Source organism: Drosophila suzukii, chromosome 3, assembly GCF_043229965.1.
Source record: "Drosophila suzukii chromosome 3, CBGP_Dsuzu_IsoJpt1.0, whole genome shotgun sequence".
Taxonomy (NCBI): domain Eukaryota; kingdom Metazoa; phylum Arthropoda; class Insecta; order Diptera; family Drosophilidae; genus Drosophila; species Drosophila suzukii.
Window position 1 is genome coordinate 87,736,684 of NC_092082.1, and position 23,708 is coordinate 87,760,391.

Sequence of the window (23,708 nt, forward strand, 5' to 3'; positions counted from 1 at the left end):
ATCTCTTCTTTCATCCGTGTTTAATGGGCCTTTTCGCTTGCCAATGGTTTTGCGCTTCCGCTTTGTTTTCGTTTGAATTCTTTAACAATAAAATTTTAATTTTAGAGCTACACCTTACAGTTTAATAATCGCCGGTGTAGCATATCCATATATATATATTATGCATATATATAAACAAAAATAACAGTGAACGTAATAATATGATGCGTTATTGTATAATCTGGGGGATTCCGGTTGTTCCTAACCCCGAAACCAGACTGCGATTGCTACTCAAGGGATGAAAACTCTAGCACTGAGACGAAAGATAATGTGTGATGATCGATTAAAACCGTGGATTGAAAAAACGTACAGCTATTAGCAATCGCAGTCGAGTGACTGAAATAGGGACAACCGACATAGCTAGGCTACTACTCTACGATTGGGGCTGGCTAGTTAGTATCGGTATGGGGTCTAGATTCGGCCATCTGGGGGAGACGTAGTTCTCTGGGAGCTGTAGCTGCGGTTCGTTATATATTTTTTGTAACATCTCAGTTTGAAGATTTAAGGTGTAATTGTATTACAAATTATTGAATTTTCTTCTCTTCGCGCGTGTGTGATTACTTTACAACGATCAACATAAATATATGCATATATATATACTTTGAAACTTGTTTAAAAAAATATATATAAATGTAGTAAATCAAAGGTTGTAATACATAGGTAATAGTATTTTACAGAAGGTTTTCTCATTTCGAAATAACATAGATACAGTATTATCATTAGCATATACTTTTAACAAGAATTTCGCACTTTGCCTAAAACTGTCTTTGTGTGTGTGTGGGTGTGTGTGTGGGGTGGTGTGAGGTGTAAGGTGTGTGTTTGTTGTGTTTGGAGTTTTGCGTGTTGTGTGTGAGAGCGAGAGTTTTGTGCAGAACAACAACTACGATTTAACCTCCGACTATGGAGTGATAAAACTCTCTCACCGACTCCTCGCAGAGTATTCATACAAGCAGCTGGGTTCGGGTGGGCGTGGGCTAAAAGTGGGGTGGTGGCCAGGCGGTGGTCGGCGGAACGGCAGGCGTTTCGAACACCGTGTCGTCCACCTGCCTGCCCAAAAAGGCCCCCACAATCGCACCCCAGCTTCCCCGATCCCCACCGCCAACTAATAGCTACGCTTAGGTTTAGCTGTCGCTGCTGCTGCAAACGTTTCGAACGCAGGCCCCGCTCGCGGCCACGCCCACTGGCGCCGCCTACGTGCTGGAGAAGCCCCTCTCGTAGGGACTCTTCACGTCCGTGTGCCGCGTGTGCAGGTTGATTGTTGGCCCGGCGGGTCGCGTCGACAGCTCGCATACCGTCTTGATGGCACCGGAGGCACTCACCGAGGGCGGGGCGGGGTGCAGGGTCGCTGCGGTGTCCTTCTCCTTCACCGACTCCCGATCCTGATCGCCCTGCTCCTCGGCCGCAGTCGTGGGCAGCACGTACTCCGCTTTGCGGGGCTCCGAGCGGCCCGTAATTGACGATTTGTACTGGTCGGCGTCCAGGCCGCACAGGTAGAACTTAAAGAACTCGTACGTTGACCAGCAGATGGCCGTGGCGGGCATGGAGTAGAGCACGCGGGCGGTCATGCCTCTAAAGAAGCCCAATGGACCAGCCATGTGGTAGATCTGGAAGAGGTCAAAGGGCATTAGAAATCAAGTTAGCAACTGTATATATTTGAAGAAGGCGCTGCTTTTAGGGTTATAGGTTCAGCAATTAAAAAGTATTAAAAGATTATCTAAAGCAATTATAAAAGACATTTTCGAGAGTAAGGTGACTCTAAAGAAAAACAGGTTCTACCGATTTACATTACTTTAAAACGATCATCGTAAAACATTAACCAAACGCAACAAATTGATACTTATTTAAAGAGAGAATTCAGTATTAATTTGAACTACATGTGTTTTTGCACAATGAACCTCTACTTTTTGAACGAAGCTTACAAAATTTTAGATTGAAGGGGCTCTTAACTTCACAATCCCTCATATTCTTATTGTATGATATTCACCTTTCGGCTGGCCTCAATCATGCCGCGCGTCAGTCCAGTTTCCTGTGTATTCAGTAGCGTCTTGATCACATCCAGGGGCGTGGTGATAGCCGCCGCACAGGCGCCAGCCGCAGCACCCGCTGCCATGTGCACTGGGGGATTGTATTTGCGATCGATGTTCAACTGAAATAAATAATAATGTTATAAATATATGCATTTCAAAGGATAAACGAATTAAGGCAAACTTACTGTGTTCTGGAAAAACTCATAAGTGGTAAAATGTATTGTCTGATATGGTAAATTCATGACCAGTTGCGTGCCGTAGGCTCTGTAGAAGGCTTTGAAGCCCTCCTTCTTGTAGATATCCCGCACGCAGGATATCACCGATGTGTAGGGTGAGTTGTACATCTGCATTCGCTGCTTGATCACATCCGTGGGACTAGAAATGGCGTCATGTATGAGGGTGGCCACCACTCCCGAAATCACTGCAATGGATTCGGTACATTAGGAACCATTGTCGCTGATATATGTACTCCTTAAAATTACCATAGTTGAGGTTTCTCACTGATGTGAACTTGGCCGTGAGCTCCTTGGTCATTTCGTAGGCAGCAAAGTACAGCGAATGCGCTGGACCAGCACCCAATACTACAGCGCTGGCTCCCCGAATGGGCCTGTAAGTAACAAAATATATTAGAATGGATCTGTCATTTGGTATTTTAGATATGTGACTACTAACCTTAGTATGCCCTCACGGGTGATCATGTTCCGAAAGGTTGAAAGTATGTTCATGTTTTGTGTGGGCGGCGAAAGGCTCTGCATTCGCGTCTATAAATGGTAATAATAGAACGTTTAATATAATTGTGCCAATATTTGCATTGTGCATTTAACAATGGGTATTCTGCAGTATTTGTTATTTAATTTACCCATTGTTTGTCCTAGATTATACCGGGCAGTTAACCGGTATAAGTGATTCGTCAGAATTACTAACTCGTTTCTCTCGCGTATTATCAAAAACTCAAATGAAGTCTAGGGAAGTGAAGTGAGTAGACTCTCTTTTTATTGTTCTTCTGCAAGTCATGGTTACTCATGATAAATAATAAAGAATACAATTGTGGGGGGTGTCCAATATTCTGCTTTTCCGCTGACATTGTCAAGACCTCAGAACGTGCTCTCATCATGATTTGTTGTTCAGAATTGATTGGGTGGTTCCCGAAACTATTTTAATCTTGCACTGCAGTTACGGTCTTTAAGAAATGTGAAGCGTTGTGCAATATGGCAGAAAAAAGAGCGAGGTATTATTAAAAACTACATTAGATCAGCCCAAAAAATAAACTAATTTAAACTTTAATTAAAGCTGTCATAGTTTTTCTGGGCTTGCCCATGAATAGGTAGCTCGGTCTACAATCGGTTAACAACAGCAGGGACTAATAACCGATATCAATGGAATATAAAAGTATATAATTGTGTGTTTGCGGGGGAAAACTTTCGCTGATTTATAAGCAAGTCACTCGGGGCCTACAGATTTGCAATTGTCTACGTAGTTTACGATTACACATGATGTACATTGTACATACGTATCTATATATACTTAATTGCATTTATTTAAAGGCGTGTCTGTCGGGCAGGCAAACCAGATAGAATTATATCTAAAAGCGGAGAGCAGCATCCATATTGTAAATCATGGAGACGTTGGCTTTGCGATGAAGATAAGATTTCCTGGAATACGGCCCAAATGCATTTATCTATCTGCTGGCTGGGTGGCTGCTATCAATAACAAGTCGACAAAGCAATTCAAGGTGAAAAACAGTCTCTCAAGTGGAGGAAACCTAATTAAAAAGTACTACGACAAACTGATAGAAGTCTCTATTACATAAATTCTCGATAGGATTGGCTGCGAGGAGATGTGGGGCCAAAATGATTCATTCATCCCGATAATAAGTACCCCTGATAAGGGGCACAAAGTGTGAAATCAGAATGACAGTATTTATTTATAAACCATCGCGAATAAAAGCGCCTCAATTGCTGGTCAATTAAAGGTTTTCCGTTCTGGCTTTCGTAACTCCACGAAATTAGTTCGTCAATCGGACTGTGGAGGGACTATAGATTATAGTGATGACGCCGGGAATACCGGTCAGGCTTTAAACTGGCACCCAACTGCCTGCCGGCTGTCATTTGCGCGATTGACACATGTGGCCACGAAAATCAATAAATACTCGAGCCACCGACCAGCTGAGTGAAATATAGCGAAACAAGAATCGGTCAATAATAGGTATTCTAGGGAGGGGGTATATAAACCTATGTACCTATATACATATTCACATTTATCGGACGAACATCATTACGAGGTAGCAATGGCACATTTGCATGTAATTAAGTAGCAACCATATGTACTTGGGTCTACCGAATTTTCAGGTGAACGATCAGAACTCTACCGATAAGAGATAGTCCATCCATTTGGACAGAGAAACGACGGGGGCTAATCTTATCGGCACAGCATAAACCAATGGAACGTGCCCCGATAAGCGCACCGAGCGGCTATACCACCTAGAGCTCTTAATGGGAAATGGGGTACGGAACTCTTGGTTGCACTCGAGACCCGAGGAATTACATCACGATTATGCCAAAGCAGCGGCGGCACACACAAAACATTCCGATTGTTAGTGAGGTTAGGTTTATGGCCTTAGGGTCGGGGGTGCTGCTCATTATGCTCGTCCTCCGATTACCGGGCGGCGGTAATGCTCTCTCACCTTGACGGAGTCCAGCGGATACATGACCACATGCTCCAGTACGCCCGCAATAGCGCCCGCCGTCATATTGACACCCACACTGGTGGTGGGCAGCGATTCGTAGTCGTCTATGTTCATGGTGGATCCGATCCGGCTGTGGCGGTGATACAGCTATACTACCGATGGTGTGCGAATATTGCGGTTGTGCCCTTGCAGTGGCTGCTCCTCTTACGATGACCTGATAGTCCGGACCAGTTCTACCAAGTCAGGTTTCAGTTGTAGAACCGCTTTCTCCGCTAGGATCGGGTTGCTCCGCCTGGCGAAGATGGGCAATGATTTACGGGGCGACTTTTAGCCGGCGTATGTTGAGCACGGAACAATTTTGTTGTATAACACGGATATCACGACGATTCACGGGTGGGCGGGCGGTCGGTCGGGTGTTCGGGGGGTGGTGGTGGTGCAGAGCGTACGCGTGAGGTGGTGTTATGCGAAACTACTAATTGACACTGCGGCTACTGCCCTGCTGGTGCTATTGCTGCACCACGACTAGCATATATTGACTCGACGATATGGACGACACGCTCCCCGATTCACTCGATTTCGGAGCGAAGAAGAGGTTTCCGTTTTCTGCCCGCGGCCCCTGATTCGGATGAACTGCTACTGCTGCTGCGGATCGGATGGTTTCTGGATATATACGAGTCGGTTGGAGGCAGATTAGGTTATTGTGGCCGAAACGGAATTTGGGTATGGTCGGGTCGGTGTTTGGCAACTCACGCAAGTGTTGAATGATTATGATTACAGGGAATCATTAAATTTTGCCCAATAAACAAGCCTCGTGCTAGAGGCGGAGAACCATCGATGCCGAAATCGAAGTCATCGATATTTTCGAAGCATCGATGTTTGGGCGGGCATCTTCGATGTTACATCGATGTTTGTTATTAACTATTAACTATTGTTATCCTAAAAAACAAAGAGGACACTTTAATGTATTCAGTTATAATAATAATATTCCCGAAATAATTTTTTATTGTTTGAGTCTCACACTTAAATTCTATTGTAAACGAATTACTCCAGTGGTAGCACACACACGTTAGCTATCGCGTTACTCCAAAATATCAACAGTGGAAACAAGTCGAAAGCTGTACAATTTTTATCGATAGGCTTTCGGCATTTTTCGAAGACTTCGAAAAGTCGAGTCGAAATATAGCCATTTTGTTTTATTACGCGCGCAACTTAAAATTTAAATTAATCTTAACTCATTAATTATTAAATTATATTAATCGGGTTTGTACGAAGGTTAATAACGTTGCTCTGTAAATCACATTACCAAAGAACCACTCATTAAAACCACATTGGCTAAATAGTACACACAATCGTTTATTTCGTTCCTTTTTGTATGGCAAAAATTAATACAAAAAATTAAATATTAAATGTATGTATGTATGTATAAAAAGCTTAAAGCAAACTATATAATGTAAATTTAATTGGCTGCTTGTTTTCTCTCCGGTTGATCTGTCAGTATGGTAAGTAGAAAGAAAGGCATATTCTGAAGAACTCATGCGGATTTTAATTTTATCGTCTTAGCACCACAGAAATGTGTTTAGCCCAACAGAAATCTAGTTTGGGGCTAGCGAATTCTCTCGTTTGTGCGAGCTGTGAGCTTATCGGCTGTTTGTTTGTTGCTTCCCTAATTGTGAAATGAATACAAATACTAATGGAATTCTGCTCGTGCATGTGTGCGGTAAAAGATTGTATATGGCGACGGGTAAAAACCAATTGATAACAGGGCTCGAAAAGTTTACAATATTTGTTTACATCGCGATTTGGGTTCAAACACGGACTATCTGGTAAAGTACAAACAACATAGAATCGAGTTTAGTGCTGGTTGAAAACAAACGGATATAGCAGCTGAACCAAGGCAGTTACAACAGTATTCATAGTTTTTATGTAGAGGTACATATTCATTTTCATTTTCGATTTGCTTCGTTCGTTTTTGTTTGCTTGTTATTGTTAATACTCTTAAAAGGGCGCCTCGCAGCCTTTCAAACGACACAAAACACACACATTCACAAAATCATTTCGACGTACATAAAACTCTAGTTACTTAAATTAATTACAATTTCTCTCTTTTTATCTGACAATTGCACCGACCAACACGCTCCCACATGTGTGTGTTTTTCGAATTGTGTCCGTCCAGAATGGACAAACCATCGATCCCGAGACGATCGGCGATTCGCCGACGCACATACAGACAATCAGGCGACATTTGATGAAATAAAAAGTGAATTATAACCGATGCGAGGCCGTTTAGAGCATTTTACATTTAAATCTGCGATTCGGCTTGTTCATTTTCCGACCCCTTCGTCCCTTGTTGTCCTTGTCCTTGCGGATTTCGCGCACCAGTGTGTAAAATGCATCGTCCACGCCCATGCGCGTCTTGGCGGATGTCTCAATGTATGGAATGCCGTACTGTTTGGCCACCTAGGAAGCGAGATAATGATTGGATTAATGAATCATTAAGAGGCCCTTGCCTGAACTCACCTCTCTTGCCTGCTCGTTGTTCACATTCCACGAGGCCAGATCACATTTGTTGCCCACCAGCACCATGGGCACCTCCTCGGCGTCCTTCACCCGCTTGATCTGCTCACGGTAGGTGCCGATGTCCTCGAAGGATTTCGCACTGTTGACGGCAAAGACCAGCAGGAAGCCCTCGCCGGTTCGCATATACTGATCCCGCATGGCCGAGTACTCCTCTTGGCCGGCGGTGTCCAGGATGTCCAGCAGGCAAGTCTCTCCATCTGCAGGGGAACAGTAGAGCATTAGAATCGGTTTCACTTACTTAAGTTATACTAGAAACGATTGTCCACGTGATTGGCGTATTTGCAAGGGGAAACCCAAATCAGCAGGTCTTTTATTGACCTGGAGGTTTGAAATCCGCTTCCGGTGGCCGCTGCACCCTTTATAACCAGATTTTGGAGTACTCACCGATAACCACTTGCTTTCGGTAGGAGTCCTCGATTGTGGGATCGTACTCGTCCACGAAATGGTTCTGGATTAGCTGGATGGTGAGCGCGGATTTGCCCACGCCTCCGGCACCGACGACGACCAGTTTGTATTCCGTCATTTGGGATCCGTTTTCGATTGCCCGTAGTCGCTGTCGCAGTCGCAGTCACAGTCGCACTCGCGGTCACAGTTGCAGTCACAGTTTCTCTCTCGCGATCGATGCTTTACTCTCTTTTGCGAGCGCCCGCAGCTGCAGTCTCTCTCTCCGTGCGCTTGTGTGGGTGAATGTGTGAATGTGTGTATGGTATGGGCTGCAAGTGGAGTAAATTATTAATTAAGATTGATTAAAATAAATTAAAGGCATAATTAGGCAGGAATTAATGCACGTCACTGAGTCACTGCGACTGGCGCTTACTAGCTCACTCGCACACACGCACTACTGCATGCACACAGCCAGACGGGCAAAAAAAAAAAGCGAAGAGATCAATGACTCAAACTGAAAATTAAACTCGGGCGCTGCAGGCCCCTAATGCAAATTTACATCAAACTCTCACAGCTTAGGCGTTTTTTTTAACCAGGCAGCGTTGTTTTTCGCGTTTCTCGTTAGTTCTTTATTTTTCCTTTTGCCTGCGGACCTTCTTTGTTGCTGCCTTTTCAGCTAGCTCCTCCTTGTTTTCCGCTCCTCTCTCCCTCTCTCGCTCTGGCGCTCGGCGCAGTTGCTGGGGCGCGTTTCACGTCACGTTCGCGGCTAACGGTGCGTCGGGCGGTACTCCTTTTAATTTCCGTGCAATTCCGTGTAATTGCAATTAACAGCACAGGAAAACAATAATTTCGTATGTAAAATGTACATGAAATCTACAACAACAAATCTAAAAACAGCAAAACAGAGCAGGACTTCTCGGAGCGGACGTAAGAAAACGTAAGTGTCGGCCGAACGTAAGTGTCAGTGAAAAAGGGAGACAGCCTCAGCGTAAGTGTCAGTAAATATATATATCGTATATATCGTATGAAATCTAGGCTGTCGTTAGAGGTGGACTGTTTGACTGTTTGGGTTTGATGGGGTTTGAACTGAACCGAACTGCTGTGCGCGTGTTACGTAGTACGTAAGTGTCGTGAAAAAGCGAGATGCAAGATGCTTCGTAAGTGTCAGCAAAACGTAAGCCAACGTAAGTGTCAGTGAAAAAGGGAGACAGCCTCAGCGTAAGTGTCAGTAAAAAACGTAACGTAGAGAGAAGAGATGAAATCTAGGCTGTACGTTAGAGGTGAGGTGCAGAAACATCGATGCGTCGATGGCACCAAGCCGATGCCACTATCGATATCGATGGGTGGTATCTGGCCGGCACTATCGATGGGTTTGGACTATTGGGGCAGAAAAGCTATTTAATTTGTTTTCGGATTCAGTCGGTTATTGCTTGGGCGATTATTATGAATATTTGGCTTAAAAGCAGAAAAAATCTCGATTATGAATTATTTAGTAAAAATAACCATCTTGGTTATAAACCAGGTTGGCATCTCCTTGATAAACAGTTCTTAGCCCGGACGCAAACCTGTGCCTCCTAGATCGCCCACCACTGTTACGAAAACAGCATGGACAGACTGAAATTCAACAACTTGGTAAATAATTATTTTATATCAAAATTAGTGCTTATTTATCAATGAGAACTCGCACAGGTGATAACCAACAAGAAGGGGATCCAAAAGGCACGCGCCCAGACCATCGCCAAGCTCGTCCAGAAGCTGCGAAAGACAAAAGATGTGTTGGCCAAAAAACCGGACAGCGACAAGGAGAAGATCCGTCTGCGCAAATATAGCGAATGCCTGGCTCAGCTGAAGGCACTGAAATGTTTGGACCTAGTACGTGAATGTCTCCTTCAAGAGGGCACCAATCCTAATGCGGTGCTAGCCAGCGAGCGCTCCACTCCGGATGAACTGGGCATCGCCATGCTGCGGCTAAACAAACTGATGCACGGACTGGTGGACACGTTCGTGAAGGCCCTCGAGCTGAGCACCGACAAGGAGGCCAAGTGGCGGGAGGAGATCCTGGAGACAAGCAAGCGACGGGCCAAAATCGAACGCACTGAGGAGCGGAAAAGAAAGCGCAAGGAGCTGAAGGAGCAGAAGGCTCTAACCAAGAACAGATTGGAGTGGTTGGAGCAGAACAAAGTGGCGGGTTCAGAAGTTCCATCAACGGCAGCATCGGAGGATACTACTTCTGCGGTTCAAGTCAGCCAGGATGAAAAGCAAGATATCTCCGAGACTCCAGCCAAAACAGAGAAGCCTGCAGTTCCTAACAAGGAAAAGAAGGATAAGAAAATTGCCAAAAAAGAAAAGATTATAAAGAAAGATAAACCTCTTGTCAAAAAGGATGAGAAGCCAAAACCAGACATCCCTAAGCCAGTTCCCAAAACGGAATCTGTAGAAAAAGTCAAGGAAAATAACACAAAACCGCTGCAGAAACAACCACAAAAAGAAGTCAAACCGAAGGAACCTAAGCCAAAACCTGTGGACAGAAAGCCAGTCAGAGAACAAAAGCCTAAGCCTCGACCAGAAAGGCAGCCTAGCATTGAAGAAGACGAAGATGAACCCAAACCTGACAGCAATCGTCCCACACACGTAGTCGATCCCTTTTTCATCACGGAATCAGGGCAGCCCTACTTGTCCACCGCCGTGGTTCTTTCCGGCGACAATGACAGCGAAGCTGAAGAGGAACAGAGACCGCCGCCAGTCAAAAAGTTCCGCAACGAGGATCGACGGACAAATACATACCGGGAAAGACCGGAAAGACAGCCAGAGTTCAAAGCGAAAAAGCCAACCGACGACCGTCATCCTTCCTGGCTGGCCAAGCAGCAGCAGAAACCAATCATCGGTGGTTTCCAGGGCAAGAAGATAACATTCGGAGAAGATGGCCAGGCGGCAGAAATTACGGCTCCCAGCATCAATCTTTCGAGTTCCACTGCTCCTCCTTTATCCACCGATGGCATGCACCCTTCCTGGGTGGCCAAGCAGAAGTTTAAGCCGAAAATAGCCGCATTCCAGGGCACCAAGATTAAGTTTGACGACGAATAAAAAATGTTGATGGTATTTTGTTGTTTTAATCACTAAATAACTGCAATCCTCTCCAGATCAGACACCAACTTTGGGCACATAGTGACCACGAATTTTGTCCTCGTTGCGCAGCTTGTCCACGTTGACATCGGGGAACTGGCGACGCAGCGCATCCAGGTCAAAGTTGGGATTGCGACGCAGGATCATCATGACTTCGTTGCGGGAGCGGCTGCAAAAGAACAAGGTTATCGCTGAAATTCCTAATAAAGCCAAAAGATAACCCACTTCTTGGCCTTGCGCTTGGCATTGTACAACTTCTCGCGGTACTTCAGCAGGAATCTGTTTACAGCCCGACCGCCAAAGCCAATGTTGCGGGATTTGATCCATTTGAGGTTCATGAAGGGCGGCAGGACGTGTTCGCAGCTTCTGTAGTTGACCTGCAGTCCAAATGCATTCTTCACGGCCTTCTGGGGCCGCTCACCGGTTTCTCCGGTCTCCAGCAGGTGGTAGGCCTTGTTGCGCTCCCTCACCACCGTCTCCAGGTTCTCCATGGAGATTTTCACCTGCAAACAAGAGTTATACATAAAGCTCCCCGGGATCATGTGACAGCCTACCTTATCGATGCGCTCTGGACTGGGAAAGACTTCCATTTTGTCGTTGCACTCGTGCTCCATGGTCATCAGCATGTTGCGCTCCTTGAGGAGCACGAACCACAGCTGGTGCAGCTCCTTGTTGGACTTGATGCGCAGCTCCTCCGTGCGCCACGCGCGCCCCACCTTGACCTCGTTCTCGCTCCAGTTCTTCTTGTCGTCGAAGAACTCCATCAGATCCCGGCGAACGGGGGAGGTGTGCATCTGCATGGCCATTGGAGCATGCGGCGTTTGCAGGGCAGCCGCACTACATATTACATAAAAACAAAGACGCGTTTCTGTTAGTTATCCTGTATGAAAGTCAGGTTTGTCTGAGCGGACACACCTGCAGGCCTGCCAAGGCTGCTTGGGAGCGGCCAGAATACTCTTGACCGTCGCATTTCCCACAGTTTTAGCCAAATTAAAACATTTTATTAACGCCGAAGACATTTTTCCCACCGAACAGCTGTTAGAGCTGAAACCACAATCGATTGTTGTTATCGCTGGTTTGGGTATCCACTAATCTATTACCAGGGCTGCCACACCCCCCAAGTGCCAATAATCGATGGTATCACCTGGCTATCGTCTTAGTTCCAGTTCTAGTTGCTAATGAAAAATCGAATTTTTCGACTCAAATCGACTGAAGTTTACACGGGCAAAGTATTACAGAAGTTAGACTCAAGGCGTTACACAACATGCAATAAGTAAATGTAAGTGAAGTGGCCGCTCCCCGATTAAAGGCGGAGCTATCAGTAGCTGGACATTTCGCTTGTTTGTTCTATCCCAAATCCACTTTGTATGCAGGAACGCCAAGTTTTCCGTGTGGCTGTGTGTGTGTGCGTGCGTGTGAGTGTGCTGGTGTTTGTAGCATTCAGTACACAAATTTAAATTGATAAAACTCGACAAAGCCAGCGGTTCTGAATTGCAACGAGTGCATTCCCTGCAGTGAGCCAAGTGCTTATTAATTGTGCATTTATCACAGCAAATTTGAGGAATTTGCACCTCTAAATAGGCGAGCCAAAACAGATTCATTGAACGAGACGGGGGAAAAAAACAAATCTAGAGCGATGTAGTAATTGGACAGTGTTGCCGAGCTGCTCCGAATTGTTAGTGTGCAGTGCAGTGTGGCTACATAAATATTTATCTCGCCGCGTTATCAGGCAGCATTATTATTGAAGAAGAGCAGAAAAAGTGTATATTTGGGCGTTACAATTGTTTATTGGATGTGCCGTGGCGGTTATATAAAAAGCAGACCTTCATTGAATTAAAAGGTCAGCGAGTGAATTGATTGATCAATTTGGCAAGGGGTGAGGGGGTTGGGGAAGAGGGGGAGTATCTTGTAGGGTTTTCTTTTCTCGCCTTCTCTGCTTCCTGTTTTTCTTCTCATTTCTCTCTTCCCGCTTTTCGTAAGGCTTTTCTGCTCTTCCACGGTGAACGCCCAAAAACACAAACAAGTCTTTATGTTTGTAGTGTAGTGTCGCTATGTGTGCGTTTTTTCTGCTTCTGCTTTTTTTTTCTGTTACTGGGGTTAATTTCTCGGTGTCGCCTCAATTATTCGGCCTCCTTGCATTCCTCCGGTTCGCTTTGCTGGACTTTCGGTGACACTTGTTGCCGCTGCTAACAGAGCACTTGGTCCCTATACCAAATCCATAATCCCAAACCCCTGTTAACAGATCTCTTGGTCCCCATACCGAATCCCCAGTCCAATCCCCCGGAAACCTTGTCATATCGTGCGATAACCTTTCGTTTGCGTCCCATTTGATTATCATGTTCCTAATAGAAGTAACAACAAATAGCGGAATATAAGGTTCTCCAAACTCATTCTGACAGATTCTGGAGCGGCTTTATCAAGTATTCCTCCAGTTTTTAGTTTGCGACGCCCATATTATGGCGATAAATCGTACATGTGGCTTTTTTATGGACTGTGTTTATCTTTACCCCTGACAACTCATTATCGCACATGTTCAGTTTTTCCAAAAAAAATTTATAAAATGGCTTCTACTATATATACTATAAAATAATTAAAGCACTAATACTTACATATAACTGGTAGAAATATCACTGTAACTATGACAACACACTCTAAAACAAATGGCTCATCGTGTCGTATACGTGATTTTTTGATGAACCGCTAAATTATATTCAAACTTCTTCCCTAATTTATGGATTTCTCGTGATCTACTAGACAAACAATAGCATGCTGATAAAGAAACTCAGTAATGATTTATTTATTTACAAGTATTTGTTTATTTAGAAGCACACAGTTTGTTTGGGTATTATTTAAAGTAAACGAATTTTACTGATAAAAGTATATAAGAGGATGACATCAAACAACAAGCTATACGACCGCTAATTATATGGTGTGGTATTTAAAATATATATTAGTTTTGAGATCATTTAGGCTGGTAATGGGTTCCATTTTACTATCTTACCATAATTAGTAAAATAACAATAATTCATATCTACTAAGTATATGTGTAGATTATATGCAAAATACTTTAAGTATTTAACTAATATAAGCTAAGTAAACCTAGTTCTAAACATGTTCTGTGTGCCTGGTAATGTGGAGGCAGTGAGTAGTTGTGCTGTATTCTCTTGAAGCTCTGCTCTATTCATTTAAATGTGCGTGTGCATTGAAGAAGAAAGCCAACGAAAGTTGTTCGCCACATTACCGGCAATGTTGCAACACCGGGCGCGTTGTAACCGTGTGCAAGATGCGCGAAATTCAACCAAACGCGAAAATAAAAACAAGTGGCGAGGCGAAAAGTAAACAAAGTATAATGGAGAAAGAGCAGGGAGCACGGAGCAGCAGCCACCTCCTCATGGGAAGCATTACCAGGTCGCCAGTTAAAGACTTCACACACAAAAAAAACCTCAAACCTCGATCTTTCTTTTCTTTACTCTTTTCTCGGTACCAAAGACCGAAGAGATCAAAATGTCGCAAAAAGAATTGGCGGCACTTGTCGCCACAAGAACGAGCCGCAAGCGCACCGTGCCCTCTTCCACATCCCCAATGACCACTCGCTCGGAACCGAGATCTATTATCGAGATACATATATCCAATGACGCAGCGTCCACAAAGAGAGCTTGCCGGGAAGTTGAGAAACCGTCGTCAAGGGCGGAACAGCCACTTCCACAGGAAGAAGAGAGCCAGGGTCAAGTGCCCCCGCTGACCGAGGAAGAGCAGCAGCGGCACAATGAGTTCCGGACCAGTGGCTCGATATTTCTGCAAGATTTGCCCTGCTTCAAGCTGCAGCAGACCCAGCCACCACCAGGTTCCTCGCCGATTCCCAAGTGTCGAGAGTGCCGACGAAGAAACCTGGCCACCAAGGAGGGTGAGACCAGCGCAGTAAGCGATGTCTACTGCCGGTTCTATGAATTTCGACGCCTCCAGTTCAACGAGAAGGGCGAGTTGGGCGTGGTTGGTTTTCCCAATCCCTACAGCGAACCCTCACCGGAGGACATTGCCATTTGGCAGCCAGATAAAAATACTGCCCCGACCAGCGGTTATATGGACATACAGGTCTGCAGGTACATTCTGCTCCATGCTGGCGACCAGTTTTGCTATTTGTGGCGCCAGGAGGCGGAGGCTTTACGGTTGCATCAGAACCCGGACGGCACCATCGCTTGGAAGAAGGCCGTGAAGGGCACTCGAGAGATTTGTGACGTGTGTGACACCACGCTGTTCAACTACCACTGGACCTGTAGCAAGTGTGGCTTTGGAGTGTGCCTCGACTGCTTCAAAGATCGCAAGGAGGGACAGCGACTGCGTCGTGCAGAGAACGCAGCCCAAAAGGGATGCGACGAGTACCACTGGCTGCTCTGCACCGATCCCAGTGGGCCCCAGGAGCACGCCCTCACCGAGTTGATGCTGACCCAGATCATAGCCGGCGATGCCCTCAACGTCTTGGGCAGGCTGCTGCACGAGGTGCGGACCTTGTGGCAGGTGCCACAGGTGTGCGGCTGTCTGTTGAGCAAGCAGGCGGTGGAGGACGCTCAGCTAAACGAGCTGATTCAGGATATGATTAAGGAGTCCCAGTTGAAGCAACACACTAGCTTCTCGTCGCTGGCTTCCGAGCAGAAGGTACACCAACAGCAGCGCCTCGATCAGCTGCACGCCAAGAAGCTGGAGTTTGCCAGGGAGCGGGGCATAGATTATGTGCCAGGAAGAGTTTGGACCAAGGAGACGTTGGGAAAGGACCCCATTACAACGGCCTTTGACAATTTCAAGCACATTAATTTTCTGAGAAAGGGATTGGCCGGCTTGAGAAGGTTCCTTCCACCCAGGGCCATGACTTTGGCCCACTCCACTCAGTTGGCACCGGGAGTTCCTCACGAGTGGCTCTGCGATGGCAAGTTGCTGCGCCTCACCGACGCCATGCATCCGGATAACCGAGTCCTTTACCAGGAGGTTTGGAAGTGCGGTCAGCCAGTGATGATTTCGGAGGTGGCTCGCTCTTTGAACTTAGACCTATGGCATCCGCAGGCCTTTTGCCGCGACTTTGGCGACAAGCCCAATGATCTTATTAATTGTTTGAATGGAAATCTGGTGCCCAATCAGCCGATGCGACATTTTTGGGAGGGATTTCAGTGTATGAACAAGCGTCTGCTAGATGCTCATGGCAAGCCCATGCTTCTGAAGCTAAAGGATTGGCCGCCAGGTGATGATTTTGCCGAAATACTGCCCACCAGGTTTGCTGATTTGATGAAGGGACTGCCCATGCCGGAGTACACTCTGCGTACAGGCAACCTAAACATTGCCAGTTGTCTGCCCAAGATGTTTGTTCCACCGGATTTGGGACCGAAGATGTATAATGCCTACGGGTCGGCTTTACACCCGGATAAGGGGACAACCAATCTTCACTTGGACATCTCGGATGCAGTCAACATAATGGTTTATGTGGGAATCCCCGAGGATGGAGATACTAAGCCGCAGCTGGCGGCTACGCAGAAAGCCATTGCTCTAGGTGGATGCGATTACATAACCAGAGCTCGTTGCCAATCGCCGGATGTGTTACCTGGCGCGCTGTGGCACATCTTTCCGGCTCGCGATGCCGATAAAATAAGGGATTTACTTAACCGCGTAACTTTGGAGAAGGGCTTTCGTTTGGAGCCCGATCACGATCCAATTCATGATCAGAATTGGTATTTGGACGATAAGTTGCGCGCCCGATTGTTCAAGGAATATGGCGTGGAGGGGCATCCCATTGTCCAGTGTTTGGGAGACGCGGTTTTTATACCGGCTGGAGCTCCTCATCAGGTCCAGAATCTCCACAATTGCATTAAGGTTGCCGAGGACTTTGTCTCGCCGGAAAACATTACCCACTGCTACCATCTCACTCACGAGTTTAGAAGACTTTCGCACTCCCACACAAATCACGAGGACAAGCTTCAGATCAAGAATATTATCTACCATGCCATCAAGGATTGCTGCACCATCCTCACCAGAGCTCTGGACGAGCGAATCGATGCGGAAATGGAAAAGCTTAAAGCCGAATAGATTTCATTATCACTCTTCATGTTTTTAGTTGTTTCCCTCTACTTACAGCAAATCATTTGTACATTTGTATTTGTTTTCTACCTTTTAAGATTTTAATTTGTCAAAAATTCAATAAATACCTATTTAGAAACAAATAGTGTTGTGGATCTATTTAATTGTCACCCGGTACAGGGATTAACTTAGGCAACATATTTTAGAACTATTTCGAATTTATTGTTTATTTAGTATTAATTATTTTAAACGAACTCTTCAGTATCTACATAGCAAACACTAAGTCCACATAAGATACTCGCCAGCAACAAATGCCCATGCATGCTGAGGACGGAACTGAAACTGATGATGAGGAGTCCATCCCAGACAGACTGTAGCATCGTAAAGATCGTACTACTAACCGGAGGCCCCTAGAGAAGTAAAGTCAATTACAACGCCAGAAAGCCTTTTACGATAACTGAAAGTGGAGAAGGAAACTAAGAGTTTTGCTAAATTAGCCTATAGATTGAAACATTAAGAATACAACTAAGATGACGGTGGATTTCAACGATTATTTTTGGGTAAGACAAATGACTTTTAGTTGTGTTAATAGATAAATACATTTACACTTAATTTCTAGGGCGAGAAAAACAATGGCTACGATGTCTTGTACCACAACATGAAGTTTGGCCTGGTGGCCAGCAAGGAGCTGTCCGAGTTTCTGCGCGAAAAGTCCAACATCGAGGAGCAGAACTCGAAAATGATGTCCAAGCTGGCCCACAAGGCTGGGACACTGAACAGTACTTTTGCTCCTGTGTGGACCATACTGCGGACCTCGGCGGAGAAGCTATCCACCCTCCACCTGCAAATGGTGCAGAAGCTGACCGAGCTGGTCAAGGATGTGGCCAAGTATGCCGACGAGCTGCACAAGAAGCACAAGTCCGTCAAGGAGGAGGAGAGCCAAACCCTCGAGTGTGTTCAAGCCATCCAAACGTCGACGGTGGCGGTGCAAAAGTTGCGCGACCTTTACGCCAGCAAGGTTCAGGAGTTGGAGAAGTTGCGCAAGGACAATGGCTCGCACAAGGATGCCGAGAAGCTGGAGAGTAAGCTAAAGAAACTGCAGGAGGAGTACAAGACTCTGTTGGACAAGCATAACCCCATTAAGAACGAATTCGAGAGACGCATGACACAGACCTGCAAGGTAAAAACCCCTGCAATTGATGACTTGATTATAAGCTAAAGTTAATTAAATTTTCCTTTCTAGCGTTTCCAAGAGATTGAGGAGGTGCATCTTCGTCAAATGAAGGAGTTTCTGTCCACCTATCTGGAAATGCTGCAGAACAATCACGACATGGTGGGTCAAGTACATTCCGATTTTAAGAGGCAGTTTGTTGACATGTCTGTGGACAAACTACTGGAACAGTTTGTGCTGAACAAGTACACTGGTCTGGAGAAGCCAGGTGAGGGAAAATATATCTCTTAATATATATATAACCTAGCTGTAATAGTATTACTTTATTATAATTTATGGTTAACTTTTACTGTATTGTTTTTACAGAAATGCCTGAGTTGGAGTATGTGACTCTATCAAGTGGCTCTCGGCTGCAACAGCCCCAGGTCTCGGCCACCGCATCCAACTCAAATTCGGCTACCAGCATTCAGGCAGCTCTGCGGGCTGGAAATGCAGCGGCAACAGCCTCGGGCAGCGTGGTATCCATGGATCAGCGGGGTGATGCCTTGGCGGCGATCTCTCTTGGCAGCGGAAGTGCAGCCAGCGGTAGTATTCCCTATGCCGAGGATCCGATACTGGGAGCCATGGGTTCGCCACGTCCCACATCACCGGACATGCTGGCGGGACCGAATGCCACGGTGGGCCAGTCGCAGCCGGCTGGTGGAGCCACATCCACTGTGAAGAGTCTGCGATCCTGGTTTTTGCCCACTGCCAAGCCACAGACGTCGACTGGCGCCGGAAATTTTGGTATGAGCGGATACGGAAGTGGCAGCACCAACAACAATACAACCACCACGACAACAACAACAGCAAGCAACAGTAGCAACAACTTGAACACCAACAACACAACAGCAACAACTACAACAACAACAACTGGCACGAATAATCTCACCACCAATATCACCAAAAATTCCCCTATTTCTGAGGATACTAGCAATCAAGGTTCATTCTCTTTGATTTTAATTGGTTTTAGTTTTTATTTATTATTTTTGGGTTACCACATTTTATGGTTAATGTTTCTTCTGTGTATTTGTAATGTCTATCAGTCTATCTATTATGTTTTTGTATATATTTATGTGCGTGTTTACCTTCAGTCAAAATTTTAACTATTTTGGTTGTTTCGAATTATATTATTTAAAATTCTTAACACACAAAAAGTCGCTAATCATGTTATGTTAAGTATTTCGAAGTGAAAACTGAATACTGCTTTTATGATCAGTTTCAGTACACATATCTCACATGTATATAATTTTATCCAATTCTATTTATTTTTATTTGAAACTTGTTTCGTTTTTAGTTTATTACTATCTGAAATTGTACACTCAAACACCAGCCAATCAATCAGACAATTTTCGGGACTTTCACATAAATACTGCACATCAACTCGCACACACAAATGCCATCAAGCCATTGAACTAACAGCACTAACTACTGCAATCTAATCTCTATGCTTTTCTCCGTCTTATTTCCGTCTTCCACGCTTTGTACACATCCATCGCATCCACCATTGCTCATCCCAATCATCCATCATCCATTATCCATTATCCACTCATCCATGCACCGATCGACTAATCGAAATCAAAACTTTAGATCAGGCACCACAGCAGCCGGCAGAGTCCTTAACTCCAACCGCAAGTGCCACTGCGATTGCAACAACGGCGGGTGCGCCTGGCAAAAAGCAATTGAACGCAACGACAAGCGAGCAGCAGCTATCGAAATCATTAAATGAGCAAGAGCACCTACAACAGACTGCAGCAGCTACGGCAGCAACATCTGCAGCAGCAGCAACAACCGCCACAACGACAACGTCCAGACGTGCAACGTCACTTTTAAATATATTCACATCAAACTCTCAGGGTAAATGATACAAGAATGTCAATGAAAGTGATTGGCCCCCCATTTCACCATTCCCCCCTCCAACTACTAAAACACCTGTACAACTCCACCACCCAAAGAAAAAATTGCATGTTTTAGGCTTAACATGTATATTTAAAGGCTTTTCTGTGTGCTCAACTTATTGTCCTCGTTTAACCTTCAACCATTTTAAAAGCACTTTACGGCGGTGTTTGAGTTCTGAGTTCTGAGGAAGACATTACATTTAAGTTTCAACTGTCAACTGTACTATTCCATCACCAAAGTCTTGACACTGAGGAACACCGAAGTGTTGAGACCCCACCTTCTTTTCCTGTGTGATCTTTTAGTCTTTAGCTCGCTTAAAAAGTCAGTTATCTTACAATCCCTTTGTTTGCTTATGTTAATCTAAATCACCTTTCGCCGGCAGTCTCTGGCATTTTACGAAGTCGCCGCGACAAGACAAAAACCAAAAAGGCTAAGAAAAAGAAAGACAACGAGGCCGCCGAGCACATACAGGAGGAAGGACTCACCAGGTGGGTTTCGAAATCGATCTCAACTAAAATCTTCTCTTTAACTTGAACTATTTAATTATATTTTCCAGTTTGGAGCGTGCCAACAACACGCTGCTGGACTATGACGACCATGGGCGCAGCATGAAGACCCAGAATTCCAGTGGCAGTAGCGCAGGTGGTGGCTTGGCCGCCCTGTCGGTGACCTCGGCTCAAGGAAGCGTGGATTCGGCGGGAGCAAGCAGCATGGGGGGCAGCGGAGTAGCCGCAGGTGCAAGTGGGAGCCTGCCCAATGCAGGTGCTCTCACCAACTCGGCGTCGACCACAGCTCCGGGCGCCACAAGTGGCACTGGAACTGGCTACGAGGTGGATGAGGAGGGCTTCAGCATACAGCCGGCCAAGGAAATAGCGTGGGAAGAGGGTCAGGACAAATGTGAGGCCCTAAATTGAATCATCCCTACGTTTATGTACGACTAAAGTGGAAAACTATTTCAGCAGGCAGTTTCTACTCCGACTCGGATACGGATTCGGACAATGACAAGCAGGAGCGACGGATCCATGTAAGCATTAAGCCCCTGAAGAATGGTCAGGCGCCAATGTCGGCCAGCGTGGATGAGCTGCGGGCCACCGTGGAGAATATTTCACTGTCTCCAACTGGAGTATTTTCAGTGAGTATAACTTGCTACCCTTTTTATAAGAATTTAAAATTAAATTAAAAACTTTACCCAAACAGCATCACAGCCAACAGTTGCAGGCAGCCCGAGGAGCTCCCGCGTCGCGCCAGCAGTCCCCGGAGATATCGAATGCCTCCACTCCCACGGCCAGTGTGCATCCCTATGCTCCGTTGCAGAGTCCCACGCTGTCGAACAATAATAATGCCAACAACACGGCCAACAGTCGATATGCTGATCTGGGAGATATCTTCTCGGAGCTGGGTGACATGAGCATGTCGGCGCCGTCATCGGCGACGCTGGGCAAACCGCCCGGAAGACAGATACCAACACCGACTTCGGCGTCCGCTGGTGGAAGTATAGCCATACCGCGACCGCCATCACGGCGCTCTGATATGATTGCCATCGGACCTGCGGCTACTGGGACAGCACCGGGTCGCGGAAGAATGTCCCCAGCTCCGGTGGTGACGGCCATGAATCGAGCCGAGAGCATTGGCAGCCTGGAGTTTCGCACGGCCATCGGCGGAGTGGGCTCCTCGCGTGGTCCCTCTCCACTCACAATTGGTATTTCGGACACCATACCGCTGGCGGTGGCATTCCACGAGATCATACACGCCTATTTCCGGGGCAGCGATGAGTCGCGCTGCCAGGTGAAGGTGTCCGGTGATATGATGCTATCATTCCCAGCCGGCATTGCCGGCCTGTTAGCCAATAATCCTAATCCAGCCAAGCTGGGTTTTCGCATTAAGCACGTTCAGAATCTGGAGAACCTGGTGCCCAATGGAAAGCTGGTGCAAATGTAGGTTTTGGGAGGGTCAATTATATCGTAATGCTAAATATCCTTGTGGTTTATTTACAGAGATCGCCAGCAGTCGAGCACGGTGAGCACCATGTTGGAATTCAATATGGGCGCTTTGACGGCCCTGCTTCGAAGGCAGGCGGAGAATAACCCGACAGCCTCCTATTTTAACGTGGATATACTCAAGTATCAGGTGCGCACCAAGCCGGGAGCCAGCTCGTGTCCCTTCCAGCTGGTCAGCTACTGGAAGTGTGAGTCCAGCTATACGGCCCTCAAGGTGGACTACAAGTACAATAATCACGCCATGGCTAGTGCCTCGCCTTTGCTGAATGTCACGCTCTCGGTGCCCGTCAATGGATCCGTTCGCAATGTCCAGTCCAAGCCGCATTCCGCCTGGTAAGCAAATAGGATTTGGAAGTAGGACTTAGAAAGATAACACTTCCCTTATTCTATTTTCAGGTTGGGTGAATCGAATCGTTTGGTGTGGAACTTTACGGACATCTCCCAGAACTCCCAGGACGGTGGGGTGGGCACTCTGCGGGCACGCCTAGAGCTCAATGATGGTCCCTCCACGCCGGCGCTCTTGGCCACCCAGTTCAACTGCGAGGGCACCACACTTTCGGGCATCGAGTTCGAGCTCCAGGGCAGCGGCTATCGCTTATCGCTGGTCAAGCGGCGATTCGTTTCCGGTGCGATTGAGTATATACAACGCATATGAATGGTGTAATAACACTTTTTCCCATTTCAGGGAAATATGTGTGCGAGGGCGATGGCATTCGCAGTGGAGCCACGCCCACGCCTCCGTCGGTGGGTTCTACCAGTCCGTATTCGGCAAAGTCAAATTAGTTGCTCCCAATTCCAGTGGACGGCAAATGGGAACGGAAAATGGCAATATGGCAATAGGCTCGTGAAAAACTAGAGAAATTTTTGTAACTAATCTTAAATATGAGACAACACACATATACACGACTAAACCATATTTAATTAGGCACAGGAATAGAGGAACCCTCTTAGTTTTCTCTGAGCTTTTTATTATCACCCCCCTCTCTTGATTCCGATTTTGATAGCATAGTGCGGAATGGGAATTGATAAACTTTAAGTTTTCCATAAATTGAAAGTACATAAAAATACAGACTTTGGAAGACGCAAGTTCTATCAATTCGTATTCCACCAAAATGAAATCCAAAGTGAATTGAAATTGGGGCCTATTATGTATTTTTATACACACAAAATTCTGTTTCTCACGCGAAAATGTTGAATCTGCCTGCTGGGGGCCCACAAATGCGGTTCTGCAAAATCTGGATGTATTATTTGTTATATATATACGTATGCGAGTATATATTATTAAAATGTATTTATTATGTTTAACTGAATATGATGTAAACGAATGATTGTATGTAGCTATGTAGATATCTAAAAACCACACACCGAACGTTGATTTTATGTTCACTTTTGTACACACAACCAAATCCAAATGTATTAAATGTAAGATACAAAACCTGCATTGCGTCTCGCTTGGAATCTCGATGGATATTGCTATTTCTTTCGTCACCGGGCGTCTGGATAAGGAGTTTGTCTCTGTTTTCAGCGACTGCCGTTTCTCCGGCGATCAATTAATTATCGAATTTAGGCAAAGAACATGACAAACTGGTTTCGGTCTCTTTGGGGGGCGCTTGACAAGGTACCTACATATGTATAGGAAATTAGCAGTCCGTTGAAAATAGAATGAACCTAGAATGCTGAAATCAAAATCATTAAAATGTGGGTGC

The 23,708-nt window shown here is 45.8% G+C and overlaps 6 protein-coding genes and 1 long non-coding RNA gene across 10 annotated transcripts; 4 read left to right on the forward strand and 3 right to left on the reverse strand.

Moving 5' to 3' along the window:
- Positions 1-3: 3 nt before the first annotated feature.
- Positions 4-5,612, reverse strand: mfrn (mitochondrial iron transporter mitoferrin). The gene is made up of 7 exons (XM_017084548.4): positions 5,503-5,612; positions 4,750-5,412; positions 2,739-2,827; positions 2,549-2,673; positions 2,252-2,487; positions 2,024-2,185; positions 4-1,643 (listed from the first exon to the last, which is right to left on the reverse strand). The coding sequence occupies exons 2-7, from the start codon at positions 4,864-4,866 to the stop codon at positions 1,230-1,232; spliced, it is 1,143 nt and encodes a 380-aa protein (XP_016940037.1). The 5' UTR covers positions 4,867-5,412; positions 5,503-5,612; the 3' UTR covers positions 4-1,229.
- LOC136117056 (uncharacterized) lies at positions 2,783-4,037 on the forward strand. The gene is made up of 2 exons (XR_011603969.1): positions 2,783-3,294; positions 3,357-4,037. It is a non-coding gene; the product is annotated as an uncharacterized lncRNA (long non-coding RNA).
- A 473-nt stretch (positions 5,613-6,085) lies between the features above and the next one.
- On the reverse strand, positions 6,086-8,509 carry Ras85D (ras-like protein 1). 2 transcript variants are annotated; one of them, XM_017084544.4, is made up of 4 exons: positions 8,367-8,509; positions 7,714-8,042; positions 7,270-7,526; positions 6,086-7,209 (listed from the first exon to the last, which is right to left on the reverse strand). In XM_017084544.4, the coding sequence occupies exons 2-4, from the start codon at positions 7,850-7,852 to the stop codon at positions 7,036-7,038; spliced, it is 570 nt and encodes a 189-aa protein (XP_016940033.1). In that variant the 5' UTR covers positions 7,853-8,042; positions 8,367-8,509; the 3' UTR covers positions 6,086-7,035. The 2 variants fall into 2 exon arrangements, with proteins under 2 accessions (XP_016940033.1, XP_036674288.1); XM_036818393.3 differs by lacking the exon at positions 8,367-8,509 and adding an exon at positions 8,273-8,291.
- A 1-nt stretch (position 8,510) lies between these two features.
- Positions 8,511-10,812, forward strand: Rlb1. The gene is made up of 3 exons (XM_017084540.4): positions 8,511-8,650; positions 9,236-9,345; positions 9,403-10,812. The coding sequence occupies exons 2-3, from the start codon at positions 9,319-9,321 to the stop codon at positions 10,795-10,797; spliced, it is 1,422 nt and encodes a 473-aa protein (XP_016940029.4). The 5' UTR covers positions 8,511-8,650; positions 9,236-9,318; the 3' UTR covers positions 10,798-10,812.
- On the reverse strand, positions 10,804-11,919 carry mRpL47 (mitochondrial ribosomal protein L47). Its single transcript, XM_017084542.4, has 4 exons — positions 11,752-11,919; positions 11,391-11,673; positions 11,062-11,339; positions 10,804-11,005 (listed from the first exon to the last, which is right to left on the reverse strand). The coding sequence occupies exons 1-4, from the start codon at positions 11,853-11,855 to the stop codon at positions 10,855-10,857; spliced, it is 816 nt and encodes a 271-aa protein (XP_016940031.4). The 5' UTR covers positions 11,856-11,919; the 3' UTR covers positions 10,804-10,854.
- Positions 11,920-11,973: 54 nt separating this feature from the next.
- Positions 11,974-23,441, forward strand: LOC108017449 (F-BAR domain only protein 2). Of its 3 annotated transcripts, none has more exons than XM_036818392.3 (13): positions 11,974-12,115; positions 17,159-17,456; positions 17,516-18,076; positions 18,140-18,335; positions 18,434-19,048; positions 19,697-19,963; positions 20,388-20,493; positions 20,562-20,902; positions 20,965-21,137; positions 21,203-21,939; positions 22,000-22,335; positions 22,399-22,628; positions 22,688-23,441. In XM_036818392.3, exons 2-13 carry the CDS (start codon positions 17,427-17,429, stop codon positions 22,783-22,785), a joined length of 3,690 nt encoding a protein of 1,229 aa, XP_036674287.3. In that variant the 5' UTR covers positions 11,974-12,115; positions 17,159-17,426; the 3' UTR covers positions 22,786-23,441. The 3 variants fall into 3 exon arrangements, with proteins under 3 accessions (XP_036674287.3, XP_065721545.2, XP_065721546.2); XM_065865473.2 differs by having other exon boundaries at positions 18,434-18,853; XM_065865474.2 differs by lacking the exon at positions 19,697-19,963.
- Kdm3 (Lysine demethylase 3) lies at positions 11,975-17,039 on the forward strand. The gene is made up of 2 exons (XM_017084537.4): positions 11,975-12,115; positions 14,326-17,039. Exon 2 carries the CDS (start codon positions 14,341-14,343, stop codon positions 16,903-16,905), a length of 2,565 nt encoding a protein of 854 aa, XP_016940026.4. The 5' UTR covers positions 11,975-12,115; positions 14,326-14,340; the 3' UTR covers positions 16,906-17,039.
- Positions 23,442-23,708: the final 267 nt, after the last annotated feature.

Bases quoted from the DNA above. Each gene is read 5' to 3' on its own strand.
- mRpL47 (XM_017084542.4), bottom strand. From the start codon at position 11,855: ATGTCTTCGGCGTTAATAAAATGTTTTAATTTGGCTAAAACTGTGGGA. The intron at 11,674-11,751 runs GTGTGTCCGCTC...TGTAATATGTAG, and splicing joins CAGCCTTGGCAGGCCTGCAG to TGCGGCTGCCCTGCAAACGC. The intron at 11,340-11,390 runs GTAGGCTGTCAC...TCTTGTTTGCAG, and splicing joins GTCCAGAGCGCATCGATAAG to GTGAAAATCTCCATGGAGAA.
- mfrn (XM_017084548.4), bottom strand. From the start codon at position 4,866: ATGAACATAGACGACTACGAATCGCTGCCCACCACCAGTGTGGGTGTC. The intron at 2,828-4,749 runs GTGAGAGAGCAT...TACCATTTATAG, and splicing joins ATCCGCTGGACTCCGTCAAG to ACGCGAATGCAGAGCCTTTC. The intron at 2,674-2,738 runs GTTAGTAGTCAC...TGTTACTTACAG, and splicing joins ACCCGTGAGGGCATACTAAG to GCCCATTCGGGGAGCCAGCG.
- Kdm3 (XM_017084537.4), top strand. From the start codon at position 14,341: ATGTCGCAAAAAGAATTGGCGGCACTTGTCGCCACAAGAACGAGCCGC.
- Ras85D (XM_017084544.4), bottom strand. From the start codon at position 7,852: ATGACGGAATACAAACTGGTCGTCGTCGGTGCCGGAGGCGTGGGCAAA. The intron at 7,527-7,713 runs GTGAGTACTCCA...GTTCCCCTGCAG, and splicing joins CCGAAAGCAAGTGGTTATCG to ATGGAGAGACTTGCCTGCTG. The intron at 7,210-7,269 runs GTGAGTTCAGGC...CTCGCTTCCTAG, and splicing joins ACAACGAGCAGGCAAGAGAG to GTGGCCAAACAGTACGGCAT.
- LOC108017449 (XM_036818392.3), top strand. From the start codon at position 17,427: ATGACGGTGGATTTCAACGATTATTTTTGG. The intron at 17,457-17,515 runs GTAAGACAAATG...CTTAATTTCTAG, and splicing joins ATTTCAACGATTATTTTTGG to GGCGAGAAAAACAATGGCTA. The intron at 21,940-21,999 runs GTAGGTTTTGGG...GTTTATTTACAG, and splicing joins AATGGAAAGCTGGTGCAAAT to AGATCGCCAGCAGTCGAGCA.
- Rlb1 (XM_017084540.4), top strand. From the start codon at position 9,319: ATGGACAGACTGAAATTCAACAACTTG. The intron at 9,346-9,402 runs GTAAATAATTAT...GAACTCGCACAG, and splicing joins GACTGAAATTCAACAACTTG to GTGATAACCAACAAGAAGGG.